The following is a 17,813-nucleotide window of genomic DNA, read 5'->3' as shown; positions in this document are numbered from 1 at the left end:
CATTTGAAAGTCCTGGAGTGGCCTAGCCAGTCTCCAGACCTCAACCCCATAGAAAATCTGTGGAGGGAGTTGAAAGTCCGTGTTGCTCGGCGACAGCCCCAAAACATCACTGCTCTCGAGAAGATCTGCATGGAGGAATGGGCCAAAATACCAGCTACTGTGTGTGCAAACCTGGTAAAGACCTATAGTAAACGTTTGACCTCTGTTATTGCCAACAAAGGTTATGTTACAAAGTATTGAGTTGTATTTTTGTCATTGACCAAATACTTATTTTCCACCCTGATTTACGAATAAATTCTTTACAAATCCTACCATGTGGATTCATGGATTTTTTTTTCACATTCTGTCTCTCACAGTTGAAGTGTACCTCTGGTGCAAATTACTGACCTCTGTCATCATTTTAGGTGGGGGAACTTGCACAATCGGTGGCTGACTAAATACTTTTTTGCCCCACTGTATATATAAATACAAAAAGGGGATAGAAAAGTGGATCTTGCTCCATTTAATATGTGATCGTTTTAAAAATTGATACTTCCAAATCCAAAATGAATTATGTTTTCTTAGCAATTAATTCCAGCTGTGTGCATCTGTCTGTGCATGTGTGTGCACATGCCAGGAATGACAAAATAATAATCTTGAAAAAGTTAATTAATAAAAAGTTATCTGATACCACCATGGTTTCACTACTCTTGCTCGATACTGCCACCTAGTGGAGAATGTAACACCTGTATCATGGTAGGTTACACGTGTGCCCTCTCACATGTTACTTTCATGATGGCAAACCAGGAAGAAAAAAACCTGTGGTTGCCTTTTTCTTGTCTCTTTACTTTAAATCCTCTTGTTAACCTCTAACTAACCTTAGCTTCTCCACAGGCTTCTCTTTCGACTTGTCGCCTCTCTCCAAGCCTCATGGTGGTTTTTACAACCTGACTAAAGGCATCTATCAGTATTACATCAACGTCTGTGGTCCAGTCAGTGTTTCGTCGTGTCCTGAGAAGGCCGGCGCATGCCAGGTGGAAAAGAAGTAAGACTACAGGCTACAAACATGCAAGAAGAATCGCACTTCTTTATTCTGTTCTGCCCCACTTTCTCAACTTTCACTCCACTTTTAAGCACTTTTAAAAACAACCGTGCTTAAAAAAATGAAGTGACGTGAATTTTCTCACAAATCTGAGAAATCAATGTAAATTATCCCTGAAGTATTCGTAGTGTGCTTTTGCTGTGTTACCTTAGTTTGCTAATTTTAATACCAATTGGATCAAGAATTCAATAATAATCTGCCTCCATCTGATTGCACTGCAAATTCCTGCTGTATTGAAGGTGTAGTGGAAAGAAGAGGGATAAATGAGCGTCACGCGTTGTGCAACAATGTATTTAGTTTAGGATCTATATTTTTTTGGAAGCCTAAGTTAAGCATTCCTTCTATCAATCTGCATTTTGTACATTATACTGGTCATTTTACATCCCAACACACAACATTGTGTGTAAAAAGTTTAGGTCAATATTGAATAACACACTCATTATTAAATTAAAGATCCTGAAACCGAGTGATTTAAATACACTCAGCAATGAAGAAACATGAATAAATTACAGCATATTTTTTCTTTAGTTTTTGGAGTCTTGGGGAACAGAACTCCCGCCTGTCGTACTACGATGGGCTGATTCAGCTGAACTACAGTAACGGCACCCCATACAACAACGAAGAGCACACTCCCAGATCTACGCTCATCTCTTTCCTCTGTGACCCACAAATTGGACCAGGAAACCCAGAATTCCAGGTAAAATCCTCCCTACCTCTTTGTCAGATTGTTTAAACAGTGTTTGACGTATTTTGTGTCTCCTGTATGATTTGTATATAAACATCTGTTTGTTAAAATCTTCGTTCAGATAGAAGACAAGTACACGTACAACTTCCGCTGGTATACCTCCTACGCGTGCCCTGAAAGACCCCATGAGTGTTTGGTGACCGATCCAGACACACTGGAACAGTATGACTTATCCAGGTAATGCTTTTAAAAAGCATTGTGCAGCAACTGCTTTACCAGTGTCTAAATCCAAGGCCATGAAAATAAGTACATCCAGTCCAGCACTGAATTGTTGCCAATCTGCTGTCCTCCTCGTCAAGCTTTTCTTCTTCAATTTCAGCCTGTCACACACCACCTCCAACTGGCAGGTGATGGACTTATCCGACAGCAATAATCTGAAGAAGTATTACATCAACGTATGCCGCCCCATCAGCCCTGTACATGGCTGCGACCGCGATGCATCCATCTGCGAGATGAAATATGTAACCAAACAGGTCTGTAACATTAAACACCTCCACTGAATCAGAGAGATGCGACATTACTGAGGAAGAACACACAGCTCATGTCAGTCTTCTGGTGAATACCAAACTTTCCCTGGTGGAGACCAGACGGTGAACTGCAGTAACACAAAGCATAGCTTGAGTATCATCCTCAAAACACCTTGTCAAAATCAGAATCTGGACACCAGTGAGTCCAGCCATACACCCCTTTGCCAACTCTGATTGGGTAGTCGAGGCCTGGATGGGATGCGTTTTTCAAAGGTCTTGAGGCAAATTTGACTTTGAATCTTTTCTCATTGCATTGAAATCTTGTGTATATATAGCCTGACCAGAAGGACTGTGAAACTGACTTGAAAGGGGGCCTTGTTGCAAATCCACTTCGGGTTTATGATTGATTGTGTTAATTTTTCTTGCTGGTTTTAGAGAATTGTGACTATACCACTATGGGCCAGATTTACTAATGTATTGCTCATGAAAAAAGAACTATCTGTATTTGCAAAGAGAACAGTGAGAGGTATGACTTTACCACTGGTTAAAGGAATTCAACCAAGAAGCAGTTTGCAGAGTGGACTGATTTGAACTTTAAATTTGTCTGGCTTTGTCTCTAACTACCATCCCTACATGTGTAATTGACAGTTACAGTCAACTCTGACAACAGAGCTGGCAACAACAAATTCCTCTTTTTCCATCATATAATTTATATTACAGTTGACAGAAACGATAATACTTATTTTGCTACACTATTTTTAATATGTTAATATTTATTGATTAGTCTAGTGTGCCTTTAGAGATGGAAAGATCTGGACATGAATATAGGCGTACCAAACATTTAATAACCCAGAAGAAAGTGACACAAAATATGATTTGCTATATTTTTGTAAACAAAGTCATTCGGCAAATGTTTTTTCTGTGTTGTTGCTGCTCTTTTTTTATTTTTTAATATTGCTTCCACCCATTTTATAATAACATGCTCAGGGTGAACATTTGAATAAGAATCTCAAAGTAACTGCAGAGTGTAACTGGTGTCTGATACTCAATTATTCACCTCTTCCCTCCTGCCTCCCCTCAGGGCTCTGTAGAGGAGGAGGTGTCAGTCAGTAACATGGGCATTTCAAAGCGAGGGCCGATCATCGAAGCACGGGACCGCCTTATGCTGGAGTTCACAGATGGCTCTGCCTGTGATTCGGACGGTCAGAAACTCTCGTATACAACGCGCATTCACCTGGTCTGCTCCAGAGGGACTCTCGTGAGTAAATGCAGTTTTGAGAAGAGAATGGCTTGTTGGCTGTCTACAGTGGTGGTTTGAGTGTAACAATGTTTGCACTCCGCACTATTCAGGTTAAGGGACCGCGATTCCTGATGTACCAGAACTGCACTGCCACCTTTATGTGGGAGACCAATGCAGCCTGTGCCATCAGAACCATCACAAACAATGTAAGTGTACTTGCATGGATCTTAAGTCTTAATTTGACTTAATTGTAATTGATACACTGTGGTAAACTTAACAAAATACTTGAAATGGTTGTAATCTGTGTGGGGTTTTTGGGTTGTTGTTTTTTTTGGCATATCAGACATGTGCTGTGGTGGACCCCAACACTGGCTTTGAGTACAACCTAACGCCCTTGGCTTCCAAGACCGGATACAATACAAGTGGGAATGGCAAGAAATTCCTGGTAAGACACTTCAACAATATTCTGCCAGCATACATAATTTCTGCAAATTATAGCTCTCAAGTGTTGCATAGAAGTGTCGCAGTGCTATGGAAAACATTACATTTTTGCATTTCAAGTGATATTTTCCAAATGGTTGTATTAAATTCTAATCAAATAAAGCATTGTGAGGAGGGAATTTAATTGCCAGCCGTGTAGGGTAACGATTAGAGCTATATAGCGCATTACGTAGCACTAAAACATGGCAGATGAAGCTTTCTGATTGTAGTTCATGAAACTTCAGAATAAGATGAAAAATGTTTATTGTCCTTATTTAGTTTATTTTAAAAAATGTGAAAGTATGAAACAATGTTTTTCTTTTAAATGCTACTAAAAAGGGTAATGAATTATATTAACGGATAAACCTTATGAATGCAGACTGATGAAAGAACAGTTTCAGCTTTAAAATGATTGCACATCATTTAACTTTGGGTGTAACTAGCACTTTTTTCTTCTTCTTTTAATTTTTTAACCTCTGCAGAGGTTTCTTCCTGTTGAAAGGGACGTTTTCTTTCTCTCTGTCGCCAAAGTGCTTGCTCATTAGAGGTTGTCTAACTGTTGGGGGTTTTTCTGTATTATTGCAGGGCCTTTACAATATAAAATGATTTGGTGCTATATAAATAAAATTGAATTTAACATTTTAAATAAAAATATAACCTATAAAAAAACAAACAAAAAAACATTAAAACTATAAAACGTAAACACCAACATTTATAAGCTTTGGCAGGCAAGTGACTAAAATGATCCAAAATATTGTCTTTATACTGCTGATTTACCTGTTGTTGTTTTGTATTCTTTTTAGTTTTTGAATTGGATGTGTGATGCTGGACTACATCATTCGATTGTGTATTCACAGACTTTGTCGTTAAGATGTTTACTTATTATATGGTATGAAATATCGCATAAAGCACACAAACTCAAAGTGGTATCCCACCTACCTGCAGGTAAACATCTGCTCAGATGTAGCTGAATGTGGTCAGGGAATGGCCGGCTGTGAGCTGGAGAACGAGCACCCCATCAGCCCTGTGGGGGAGGAGAAGACCCTCCAGTATTCAACTGACGGCATCCTCCAACTAACATACAGGGGACCTGTTGACGTTCCAACAGGTAGCAAAAGCACAATAGAAAATGTACAGAATAAAGCAGTTCACGCTGGATCTTGAAATGTGTCACACAGTGAGATCTGATGATGGACATGGACAAGTGTCCATTCATTTTGTATTTTGATCAAACAACACTATGGTTATAAACAAAAATACTGATGCTATTTTTACGTTACAGTGGTGCACTTTTTGTGACTTTCCTCCATTTTTTTTATTTTTTTATTTTTTATTTTTTTGCTTTTTCATCAGCAACTCGGGACACCTTCCGGATTAATTTTGTGTGTGATCCAAAGTCTTACCCTGGATCCTTAAAACTGGTGCGAGAGGACATGAGTACTTCCCCTAAGCATGTGGTCCATGACGTCCTCTTTGAGTTCTCCACCGCTTTGGCCTGCATGCCTGCTCCAGTTGACTGCAGGATCACAGGTTTGGGCACACACACACACAAATTATCATGGCTTCTTTTTTTTCAGGTGTCCCTTTTTTTAGAATTTGTTAGATTACAAAAAAGTTTACTAACTTGAACATGTCTTCATTAATTAATGAATAAATCTGATTTATTTTTTTCACTTCTAGATTTGCATGGTAATGAGTATGACCTGAGTCACCTGATCCGGGATGAAGATGACTACCCGTGGAATCCCATAAACACAGATTCAGGCACATCAAGGAGGTTTTATATCAACGTCTGCAAACCCCTCCCACGTGTAGATGAGTGTCCAGGTGAGAAATTAACAGGTTTAGATAGACATAAGAGGATTTGACGTTGACGAGGATTTGACACAACTAGGGCTGCAACTATTCATTGATTATTTTTGAATAATTTGTTTATAAAAAATTCTCGATACGAAGTCTTCGATGCTTTGTTTGAGGCACGGCTCCGTAGCTCGCCATTGTCACCATGGAAATGCTAATGTGAGCGTTTCACCCACATTTGCGACTAAAGCAGACGTGCAATGCAAACATGTTTAGAGCAGCTAGTGAATAAAAATTCTGACAACATTAAGCCCACACAGGGTGCAGTTTTAAACAGAAACACCAACAACAGCAGCGGAGACTATGACGTTGGCACAGTTTAATGTGAAACCAGAGTCTGTTTACACACTGCAAAGAGACTGAGCCAGTGCTGAGAAGATGAGCGCAGGTAGAGTTAAAGAACACGTGTTTCTAGCGCCCAAAAAAGCTGCTGTTCTGGTGACCACCATTTAAACTTTTACTTTTACCAAAGCCCCTGATCAGCAAACTCCAATGTGAAGAAGACAAGCAAACTTTGTATCTGCTCCTTCCACAGCCATTTGTTTTAAACAGCGAAAAATCAGCAGTAAGCCTCCAGAAGTTGTATTAAAATATGCAGATGAACTGTTAACCTAGTCTGATACCACATTTAAACTGTACAGGTTGCTGGTTAACTGATTTGCCTTCATTTACAATTTATTGTTATAAAATACACCCAGTTAAGTCTGACATATGTTTTTTGATAGTCTTACTTCATTTACTTGGTGTAAATAAGCAGAGCAGAGAATAAGAAGAGTCTTCCATTGGAGATCGGTGATTAATATTGCTTTGAGTGGAACGGGTTAATGAACCCTAACTGATGCAGTGAGTAGCTTCTCTCTTTGTAAACAACCACGTTGCCATTCTGTGGGCGTAGAAGAGATTTTTCTCCGTTTCACAAGGGTCAAATTATTGGCCTGCATCAAGCAAAGAAAAAACGAAGAATATGAAACTACAGAAACTCGTTTAGAAACTGTGCAATGCATTTATGAAAATCTGTAACCAAAGTGGGGAAATGGAATCTGAGGAACTGATGCGGTCCAATTTAAAAAAAAAAAAAAAAAAAAAAAAAAAAATTAATAGAAATCAACATTTGAAATCACAGCTATGTTTAACATTCAGAGAGCACTTCTACTTACAAAGTAAATGACCAAGTTTTTCCACAAATGGAAAAAGCTTTATGCAGCTGTCTGACTTTTCCATCATCAATACAAGTTCTTAACATTTAATTCAGTTCTGGATGTAAATAAATGTTGTGATGTTTATAAAAATGATCTCATAGCAAATGCATGTTGTCATCAAAGCTAAATAAAAATATGAATGACTTTTTTTTGTTTTTGTTTTTTGGAAAGGCATTTTCCTAAATGCTAGACTGTAAGGATGGCACGGGATATTACTGGAAAAATGCAGGCAAATAGTTAGAGTATAACATTTTGTATTGTCTGCAGTGGGCTTTTTGGGATCCTGCGTTGTCATTGATGGCAAAGGATACAACCTGGGATACATCCAGTCCAGCCCACAGGCAGCAGAAGATGGCTCCATCAGCGTGGTGTACCAGAATGGAGACAAATGCGGGTCTTCGTCCCAGTACTCAACTCGCATCATCTTTCAGTGTGATGAAAACCCGGTGAGTGTTTTTAGACTCTTGAACTAACCCAGTCATAATGTTCACAAGATGACTATTTGATATTATTATAATATAAATGTTTTAGTTGTGTGGATCAGATTTGGTAGGAAAAATGTGATGTTTATTTTCTAGTTTCTAACTGCGATAGAGGCTAAGTGAGAAAACGTGTACTGTTTATTTTAGTGCTTTCTTCAGTAGCACTGTTAGACTTTAACTCACTAACTGAAAGCTACATTTTATGGTTACTTTGTTACCAAAAATACATAAAATAAGTTCCCCTTGAGGTATTTGCAAATGGATTTCATGATAGAGGCATACCTTCATTTTATTTGTTTGAGATGTGTACCGAATTAATCTCTGAATACCTTTTGTAGCTTTTTCTGGTCTTGTCTGTTTTAGGCAAATCACAAATAAAAATTCATTTTTGTCTTTTAAATGTTGCATGTTCAACTCCAGTAGCAATTTCTTTTAATCTAAATTTTGATTATTTGTGTCCATTTGTAATTACTTCAAGGGCTCTCCCATGTTTGACCGTATAGATGGTTGTGAATATGTCTTCATCTGGCGGACGTCCGAGGCCTGCCCTATCAGGAAGTCACAAGGTAAAAACGTCTGTGACAGTGGACAGAAACTGTTCCTTAAGGTTAAACATAGAGACAAAATCTGTACATTTTAGCATTTGATCCACCATGGAAATGGACAATAAATTATCCGAACTTTCCCTCATAGGTACTGACTGTCGAGTTCGTGACCCTAAGAGTGGCTATGAATTTGATCTGAGCTCTCTGAAGGGTAGAGATTACTTCCTAAATGCTGCCAAGTACACTTACTATCTTTCAATTTGCGGCGGACTCCAAAAAGATGTTTGCACCCACAAAAAGACAGAAGGTGAAACTGTCTCCTCCTGCCAAGTTGCCGGAGGAAAACATAAGATCGCAGGTATGAAAAGACAGATTAAACATTACACTGTATAAGAAACTCTGTCATTTTTACAGTACTCGTGTTTTTAAATTTTCGCTCGTGTGAACACAGGAATGGCAAACCAGGTGCTAACTTATGTTGGAGACCAGATCATCCTGAACTACACCAGTGGAGAGATCTGCCATAAAGTTTATGAGAGGTCTACCAATATCTACTTCTCCTGCAACCCTGACAGGAATCCTGTAAGTTTAACACACACAGAAATTCTGCTCCTCCTATGTAGCTTTGAAGGGGTTGTTAACAGAGAGCAACAGATCAGATATCTGTAAGACTGACTGGTGACTGAGTGACAGTTTTGCACTTGGAGATTTGTGGTTGAAAGAATCATCCTGTGGTTTGTCTCCACATAAATGACCACTGTGTTTCAGGGCCTGCCTTCTGCACACATTACTGTTAGTTGCAGAATTGATCTCTGAATAGATAAAAAATATAAACAAGATGTATACGAAATAAAAAAAAAAATTAACATCTCTCTGATTCCTTTTTTTTTTTTTTTTTTTTTAACACATAATGTTGGGCCGTTATTTTTCACAACACACAGAGGTCTTCTAAGCTCTTAAGCAATTGTGTCTAATGCTACTTCACTTTTTCAGGGAGAACCGGAGTATATTAGGGAGACTCCAGACTGCACCTATTTGTTCAACTGGCCCACTGCACTGGCCTGTGTCCCAGTCAAGACCACCAGCTGCTCTTACAAGTAAGTCGTCCTCGTGTCATTATTGCCTTCCAATTTTATGTTCTAAAAGATAAGGGTGTGTGTGTGTGTGTGTGTGAGAGAGTGTATGTGTTTGTGTTTGGGGGTGTGTGTTTGTGACCTCCTGCTCACCAAAAGGATCATAAAAGCAGGAAGATTACTAAGCAACAAACAGAACCCTCACATAGATGCCTACAATAAAACACTTCAGCCTCCCCCAGCAACAAACTGGCTGGAGATGTGACAAAGGAACATCTTTGATCCTACAGTTTGAACTAAGACTTACAAATTTAAGTAACACAATGACAACATTTAACAATTTGACTCCAACACACGGACTTCTTTTTTTCTTATAGTGTATGTAGTTTGTGTAACTTAGTAGAATTTAATTATCATTTACAGAAAGGACCACAGTCCAGAATTTTCTCCTTTTTTCCTTTTCTCTTGTCAGTGATGATCAGGGTCGCTCGTACGACCTCTCACCTCTGGCTATGGACTCTGGGAACTGGGAGGCGGAACTTCCCACTGGGGACACGAATAAACAGTATTACATTAACGTCTGTAGGTCGCTGGTGAAGCAGAAAGGTTGGTGTAAAGGATACAGTAATGTCATTACATCTACCTCTGGTTTAGAGTTTAAATATAATTCTGGCCCAAATTTCTATGTCTTGAAATCCACTGAAAATCCTTCTCCTTGCTACAGACCCATGGAAGTGTCCCTCCACTGCAGCGTCATGCCTGAAGGTTGGAGATGAATATTGGAGTCTGGGTCAGGTCCATTCTGGTCCTACGTGGGACGGAAATGTCCTAATGCTGCAGTACACCAGCGGCCAGGCTTGTTCAAATGGAAGCCGCAACAGGATCAGTATCATCCGCTTCCAGTGTGACAAAAACAAAGTGGTAAGAACTGTACTCAAAAGATGGTCAGCTAAAATGTTTGATGGCAGTCAGGCTGTAAAACATGCAGTAAACAGTTTGTTGAGCATCAAATGGCTTTCTAAACCACACGTGAGGTGGAATGTAGGATCCATGTAGAAGAGGCTCACTGCTTTTCCCCCGTAGGGTCCAAATTTGAGTTATTTTAAAATATAAAAAAAAAATAAAAAACATGTATTTATATGCCCCACATAGAACTCTCGGCCTACTCTGATCTCTGACATTGAAGACTGTGTGTACACCTTCATGTGGAAAACAGCTGCTGCCTGCCCTCTAAATAGTGTCCAGCATGACAACTGCAGAGTCACCAACCCTGCTACAGGTCAGAAACACACACTTTCTCCTCATATCATCTTTGTTTATTTTGATATACCTGCTGGAGTAATAAAAGGAGAATGTTATGGTAATATGCATTTAAATTTAAGTTCTCAAAAAGCATCTGCTTTCCCTTTTTATTCCTCTTTATGTCTGCTGATCTCTGGTATTCTCTTAAGAGTGTGTAAAGATGTGCACAAGTTAAATATCTATTTCTAAATAGCCGCAGTGCTAAACCATGACATCTTCCATAGGTCATTTATTTGACCTGAACCCCTTGAAGAAGGATGAGGGTTACACTGTGCACCATCATAAGGACCAGAAGATGGTGTTCCGCATGAACATCTGTGGATCTGTGGCCAACACTGGTTGCAGCCCTGACACTGGTACGTCACTGCAATCGGCGAGTTGTTAATTTAGCCGCACCACATTTCTGGATTATATTAGCCAATTTCTCATTACAAAAAATGAAAGATCTACCAAGTTGAGAAGTATACTTGGATTATTTTAATTCTATGAATTGTGAAAAATCAGCAGTGGTGGTAGCTTTTATTTGGTATGCTGCTTCACATATTTCTCTGGTCTAGGGCCTCTCTCAGTTGAATATTATACAATTTGGCGCAGCAGATAAATTTGACTCTGTTGTGCAATCATGTCGATGGAAGTCTAGCAGATCATTTCTCTTCAGTCACTGAGACGATCAGAGGTCTCTGTTATGTCATCATTGAATCAGACTGTATACAGGAGTCACTTTCAGGCAATCGGTTCTGCTTTTAACCAGTCAGTTGCTTTATAAAGAAAACAAAGTGCCTCTGTAGTTAGGAGAGATTGCTTCCTTCAACTTTAATCTGGTTACTGTTTAGTCTTGATAGATATTCAGAAACTTTATGAAACGCCAAGAACGTCATAACTGTTTGTCTGCAACACAAGCAACGACTGAAACCCAGACACTTGAATTTCCAGGTTCTCTCAAATTATTGACCGCTCGCTTACCAGAGAGTTAAAAAATGGTCTGGATTTGTAACTTATGATGGCTATGCTAAGAATGTTTAATCAGCATCAGATACACAGTGGGAGAGAATAATATGTGGCAATACAAGTGCAGTAAGGTCATGGTTCGAATGCTCAACAATGGGATATATTTGCAGTCCTGAAAAAAATACTATTAATTAAAAAGTAATAATAAAAATGAATCCCAGAGTCTGAGCTGAATTTGATCACTCACTCGCTAAGAAATATAAATATTTCCCAAAAAACTTTGAGCGTTCTGCAGATTTCCAGCTGGTAGAACAGATCTATGGAATATTTATATTTTTGTGTTTTACATTTAAAGCTTTCTGAATGATCTCCATGAATATGTGTTATAGCTGTGTGCATTAAGGAAGGCAGTGATGTGGTCAGTGGTGGTAAGGTGAGCAATAAGCTCTCATACAAGGACCATGTTCTGGAGCTCACCTATGAAGAAGGAAGTCCATGCCCTGCAAACCGTAGCCTCACCCACAGCACCGTCATCAGCTTCATCTGCAGGTACATTTTCCTCCATTTGCATCTTAATTTTCATCTATAACTACGTCAAGCATAGAGCATTCTCAGGAATCACATTTTCTCAAACCTGCATTGTTCAGGAATAGCAAACTGAGATTTAAAGTACCCCTTAAGAGAAAATTCATACCTGTATACATCGTGATACTGTGTGTCATTTGTTTCCTCCAATTTTCCTAAATATAAAACTAACTTGAATTAATCCTTTATTTCAGAATCTGGTAGTGATGGAAAAGCTAGTGTGAGAGCTTTATTGATGAAGTAGTGCTTCATCTTTTAAATAAGAGTAAACTCACTACAAGTATTTACAGATTTGTTAAACGCCTTTTTAATGCAACCTTGGTGATTTTAATATATTTATTTAGAATAAACGAGTGAATGTTGTTTGTTTGTTTGAATGTTTTGTGTTTGTGCAGGCCAGCTAGCATGAGCTCAGCCCCCTCAGAGCCAGTGCTGATTGGCTCAAACACTGAAACGTGCACGCACTTCTTCGCTTTCCACACACCGTTGGTTTGTGAGCAGCCTGTAAGTATGTTTGTGTGAGAGAAGACTCACCAGTCCATCACAGGTGGAAAAGGAATGTACTTTTGTAATAAGATTTAAAAATAAATAAAGTTAGTGTTTTCCCTTGTAGTAAATTAAGTAGAAAAGTGCTGTATAAAAACTACTCCAGCTCCCATGAGTACTCAAAGCGCTTGTCTCATTCACCCATTCATACAAGCACCTTAAGTGCTTTCTAGCTAACAATTAGCACACCAATGGATGCAACAGAATGAACCTTGGTGTCACTACCTGCACACATGCAGACCCCAACCTTCAGATTAGTAGACGACCTGCTCTACGGCCTGAGCTACAGCCTCACAGCTGATGAAAAATCATAAATGATTATAGCGTGTTTGTGTTTGCTGTGATATAACCAGCTGCTTACTGTTCACTGCACAGATGAGGGAGAAAATTGTTTAGACAGAAAGACTGCATACAGTCAATACAGCCTGTTGTTGCAGTGCTTCCTTTATGTTGAAAAGCTGTTTTGACATACTGCAGTTCAGTTGGAAAACAGGGTGTGCTCTTTCCTAATATGGCACATAATTTCCCAGAGAGAAGCAAACTTAAGTTAACAGAGGCAGACAGGTCACCTGAAGTCAGCTTCTTAGTCATCAAAGGAGCGGGGAATGTCCAATGATAAGCAGATGTCCCTGAAGCTTTTGTGTAGTCTCTAAAAGTTTGGTAACATTAGAAAATAAACATGGTTGAACTCCTGGACTCTAAAGTTGTAATTGTTTGATGGCTCATGACTTGCAGTACAGTTTTGTGCTCTAAAAAGGGATTTTTCTTTTCTGCTTTTCCTTTAATAAAAAGGTAACTTGTTCAGTCCAGAACGGCTCTGCTCTCATAGACCTGACTCCTCTGATTCATGTCAGCGGATACTACACAGCAACAGGTCAGTGAGACACAGGTTCACCTCTCACACCTATAGATATAGCAGAGTTGCATCATTTTGAGTTAAAATGACGAGTCCCTGTACAACAATATGCACTGTGTCAGTCCTTAACAGTCTGCATGTTCCTCCTTTGAGAATAGATGATGACATTGACCCGGATAACCCAGACTTCTACGTCAACATCTGCCAGCCTCTAAACCCCATCCCTGGGGTCAACTGCCCACCTGGAGCCGCTGTCTGCATGGATCCAAATGACGGACCACCTGTGGTGAGTTCTTTGACAAATGCTGTCCTTTACACTATTTAAAAAAAAAAAAAAAAAAAAGTTTAATTGCTTTGATCTGCCTTACCAAGGCAGTGACATCACAAGGACTTAATGTTAATAAAATAATAATTTTCATTATTGTCTCTTGAAGGAAATTGGTCGCACCACCCGTGGTCCAGAGCTCAACAAATTAACAAGGGAGGTATCCATCACCTACAACAGCTCAACAAAGTGTGCTTTGGACCCTCTACAGAACTACACTTCAACCATTGTCTTTACCTGCCGGAGAGGCCTCGAGCTGGTCAGCAGAGCTATATAATAAGAGTATTTACTTTTTGCCTGTTCTCTTTATCCTGGTTATTTTTTAACTACTTTCTATCTCTGAACAGGGCTCTCCGCAAATGCTGAGGCTGCAGGGCTGCGTCTATTTCTTTGAGTGGGCAACCCCGATAGTCTGTTCAGATGCCACTAACATCAGCGGCTGCCAGCTTACTGACTCTCAGCTCCAGTTTACATTTGACCTGTCAAACCTCTCCAAGGAAGTCCAGGTGAGCTGATGATATACTGAACACTTTCTAACCAAAGGAAGTCTATTTGATTCAAAAGTTTCACTGTAACAGAAATATTCTTTGTTTAGAAGCATAGGAAGGTCAGAGCTCTGTGTGTATGTCTAGGTAAACGGGAACTCGGGTACGTATCACATCAAAGTCTGCGGCTCAGTGGAAGTACCGGCCTGTGAGCAGAGTGCAGTGTGCCACGTTTCTGGTTCAGACAAGTTGGGGTTATCATTTGGCATCAGTAAAGCCATGACAATGGACTTCAAACACGAAGAGCAGGCTGTGCTGATGCAGTATGGTGGAGGATATCCCTGCGCACTAGGTAAAGTCTTCGGTAATTAGTAAAACTCTTATAGCTAGCTCAAAAACAAGGTATGATGTTAATGGGAAAAATGCTTCAAAAGAAAAAACTGAAAGAAAATGACGTTTTATTGTTCACAGCCTCAAAATATACACAATATGTCATACAAATTCGCAATAATGATATTAGTATTTATTTAAGAAAAATGACTGAACAGCATTTTTATTGGTCACCGCAGCTTGCAAATAGCAGCATTTATCAGAAGAAACAAATTAAGGAAGTTTTCCCTGCATGTTCTCCCTGCGTTTGCATGTGTTCTCTGTGGGTAGTCCAGCTTCCTTCCTTCAGTTGCTGAGTATTTTGAGGAGTTGATGTGAGAGGTTTGTTTCTTTTAGACATAAGCTGGGACATGGCAACACGAAAGCTGGGTAATAAGAAAATAAGCACACAAAAAAATATGATGGCTACTATAAAATATGAACTTTAACGTTGGTATTTTTTTATTTTAACTTCTAACTGCAGTTGTCACTATCAGTGGTCCAAAGCACAGATAAAAGTTTTACAGAATAGCTAATCTTGTGTTGTGTCAGCAGTGCAACACACATGAAGGAAAGTAATGATAAATTTTGTATAGGTGCAATATTTCTGATTAGAGCAATGCTTAGATGCACTTCTGAAAAGATTAAACTCTTTCTTTTTTCATGCATGGCGAAAACATTTTTATGTGTTTTAGCAGTCAGATTTAGTTTGTTTACTTTTAGAGAAATGACTTATAATCAATTGTGGCTTCATGTTGACGTGGGAAAAAATACAAAACTAAGAACTGTATATAAAAGATGGATGTCGCCTCTTTGATGATACCTGTTTAAACTCGAAATTATTGGAGGTGAGGCCAGAGGAGAGCTGCCCTTAACAACACACCTGAACCAGTTTATTATAAAGGGTAAAACTAAAGTCCCAGTCCTTACACCTGTTATGAATGAGGAAAACAAAACAATTTTTTTATCAAGCTGTAAATGCTCATTTTTGGGCAACTTAGGATGGGGGTGGGCTTCTCGTTGTCTTCTTCTTCTGTCTAAATAAAGGCATTAACTCCTTCCTGATAGTTTAACATACTTATCCTAATGCTGTGTTGTCTTCACTTCCAAAACTGAAAATCTTTTGTTTTTCTTTTTATTTCCCTCTCTCTCTCCCAGCCTCGGCTAAGCATCAGTCCTCCATATTGTTTACATGCGACCATTCTGTAGGAAGTGGTTCTCCAGAGCTGCTCTCAGAGACAGCAGGTTGTACAGTCACTTTCCAGTGGCGCACCAATGCAGTTTGTACCCCAAGGAAGATGGAGTGTAAGCTCGTCAGCCAGCATAAGACCTTTGACCTCCGAGCACTTTCCTCCCTCACTGAGCCGTGGAAGTTCAGCTACAAAGGAGATTCGTAAGTGTGGTTTTGATTCCTTAATCGAAGGCAGTAAATCCACAGTTCGATTCTGGAGCTCGGCAGTCATTCTGCACACACTTTTGATGCTTTTCCAACTTTTCACTATTTATTAGATCTATTTATATTTAGCAATGCATATGCCTCATATAAGATGCATTAGCCCTTTCTTAAAAAGAATTTCTAAACTCATGCTGTGGTCTTATGATTCCTCACTCTTTAAAATTTGGCATCTTTGTTTCTGTGGCTTCAGGTATTTCATCAACCTGTGTCAGGGTATCCATGGTGGGCTGCCAGGCTGTCCTGAAGATGCAGCCGTATGCCGCCGCACAGCAGCAGGAAAAACCGAAGTCCTGGGCCGAGTTTACACGCAGAAAATGGAGTCCAGTGGTGTGCAAACCATTGCAAATACTTTACATTTATTTGGTGTCAGTTTGTGTAAAGGATATTTTATATAAATGTTTTTTACTACCATTATTATAAAAAATAAACTGAAAACAGTGTAGACTAAGAGTTAAATGTGTAAGCAAGGATCACTGATTAGACATTTGTTTGCCTTTAGGTCTTGTTTTCTTCTCTCACAGGAGTGTTTTTGATGTTAGAGAACTTTATCCCGACAGTCTCAAGAGATTTCCCTTCCTCTACAGGTGGGAAGATTTTTGTGAACTATTCAGCAGGAGATGAATTATGCCCTAAACGCCAGAAAGCCAAGACCATAATCCAGCTGAGCTGCGGCTCCACAGTAGGACACCCCAAAGTTATCAGGTAACAAAACCTCTTTTAGAGATTTTTTTTAATGTTTCCCTTCAGTAGAAATTTGATTAATTCATTTAATACAACATTGGTATTAAATTACTGTATCAAATTAACAGAATGTTTAAACTTTGAATCATTTATTATCCTGTTTATTTGTTTTAAGATTATAGCAAATTTTTTTAGCTATTTTTTCTTTTTTTTCTTGCTTTATTTCATAAACTTTAGTTTTAGTTAATTGAGTAACATAACATTTCTCAGCAGACTAAATGTTGTTCAGTTGCATCACATTGTCTGAAATTAATGCAACAAATGTTTCCTGTTAAATTGTCACGTTGTTTTTCCTGATCTGTATCTCTGTGTATATTCACATAAAAGTTGTGTTTACATTGCCTATTTTAAAACAATTTTAACTTGTGTTTCATTTGTCTTTTTTCCCACAAGTCTCAGTGCCCTTGTTTTGTTTTTGTTATTTTGTTATTTGAACTGGTCCTCTGCATCTTAAAGTAGACCTGTTATGCTTTATTCTTATTTGAATATCCTATATTCTCTTGTCTGTGCAGGGTTGATGAGGGTTCATGTGAGTTCTTGATAGGCTGGGAGACTCTGGAAGCTTGTGCAGTGAAACCAACGGAGGTACAGATGGTAAATGGAACCATAAAGGTTCCTAAAACTGGAGTCAGCTTCAGTCTGGGAGCACTCTACTTCAGGTAACAGAGTTCACCTGTGTCATCCACTCATTACACTTCACCTCATATAAATTTCAGTTTCAATCAGCAAGCAAAAAAACGCACTTCTAAAATTCTTTCTGTCATAAAAGTTTCATTTGGGTTTTTTTCTGCCTTTTAGCCACCATCAGGCGTCTGGAGACATTCGTAACAACGGCGACCGCTACATCTACCACATCCAGTTGTCTGGTATCACCAATAAATCCCTGCCTAAATGTCTTGGTGCCAACATCTGCCAGGTGAAACCGAATGACACCTACGGCCGCAAGATTGGCTCATCCAACAAAGCCAAGTACTACATAAAAGGTAAACAGAAGAGGATTTTGATCTATCATTCAAAACCCTTTGCAA

At 39.1% G+C, this 17,813-nt stretch overlaps 1 protein-coding gene across 2 annotated transcripts in view; it reads left to right on the top strand.

The window, feature by feature from the left end:
- igf2r (insulin-like growth factor 2 receptor) overlaps nt 1-17,813 on the top strand; it is a 48,173-nt gene that overhangs the window by 24,342 nt on the left and 6,018 nt on the right. For both annotated transcript variants that reach the window (XM_085246141.1, XM_085246140.1), the window contains exons 15-45: nt 874-1,024; nt 1,610-1,778; nt 1,888-2,003; nt 2,146-2,299; nt 3,375-3,551; nt 3,644-3,739; nt 3,877-3,978; nt 4,959-5,121; nt 5,367-5,543; nt 5,694-5,840; nt 7,340-7,518; nt 8,033-8,120; nt 8,248-8,457; nt 8,551-8,681; nt 9,093-9,196; nt 9,645-9,778; nt 9,897-10,093; nt 10,325-10,451; nt 10,699-10,830; nt 11,812-11,971; nt 12,403-12,511; nt 13,346-13,427; nt 13,568-13,695; nt 13,844-13,993; nt 14,082-14,240; nt 14,367-14,571; nt 15,747-15,981; nt 16,235-16,371; nt 16,629-16,746; nt 17,298-17,444; nt 17,584-17,768. In XM_085246141.1, the coding sequence (XP_085102267.1) occupies nt 874-1,024; nt 1,610-1,778; nt 1,888-2,003; nt 2,146-2,299; nt 3,375-3,551; nt 3,644-3,739; nt 3,877-3,978; nt 4,959-5,121; nt 5,367-5,543; nt 5,694-5,840; nt 7,340-7,518; nt 8,033-8,120; nt 8,248-8,457; nt 8,551-8,681; nt 9,093-9,196; nt 9,645-9,778; nt 9,897-10,093; nt 10,325-10,451; nt 10,699-10,830; nt 11,812-11,971; nt 12,403-12,511; nt 13,346-13,427; nt 13,568-13,695; nt 13,844-13,993; nt 14,082-14,240; nt 14,367-14,571; nt 15,747-15,981; nt 16,235-16,371; nt 16,629-16,746; nt 17,298-17,444; nt 17,584-17,768 (4,569 nt within the window). The remainder of the gene's footprint in view (nt 1-873; nt 1,025-1,609; nt 1,779-1,887; nt 2,004-2,145; nt 2,300-3,374; nt 3,552-3,643; nt 3,740-3,876; nt 3,979-4,958; nt 5,122-5,366; nt 5,544-5,693; nt 5,841-7,339; nt 7,519-8,032; nt 8,121-8,247; nt 8,458-8,550; nt 8,682-9,092; nt 9,197-9,644; nt 9,779-9,896; nt 10,094-10,324; nt 10,452-10,698; nt 10,831-11,811; nt 11,972-12,402; nt 12,512-13,345; nt 13,428-13,567; nt 13,696-13,843; nt 13,994-14,081; nt 14,241-14,366; nt 14,572-15,746; nt 15,982-16,234; nt 16,372-16,628; nt 16,747-17,297; nt 17,445-17,583; nt 17,769-17,813) is intronic.

This window comes from Mchenga conophoros, linkage group LG15 (assembly GCF_057382185.1).
Source record: "Mchenga conophoros isolate Kocher_MC1m ecotype Shallow Benthic linkage group LG15, M_conophoros_male_GT1.1, whole genome shotgun sequence".
Classification (NCBI taxonomy): Eukaryota; Metazoa; Chordata; class Actinopteri; order Cichliformes; family Cichlidae; genus Mchenga; species Mchenga conophoros.
This window is presented reverse-complemented; position numbering and strand designations above follow the sequence as displayed.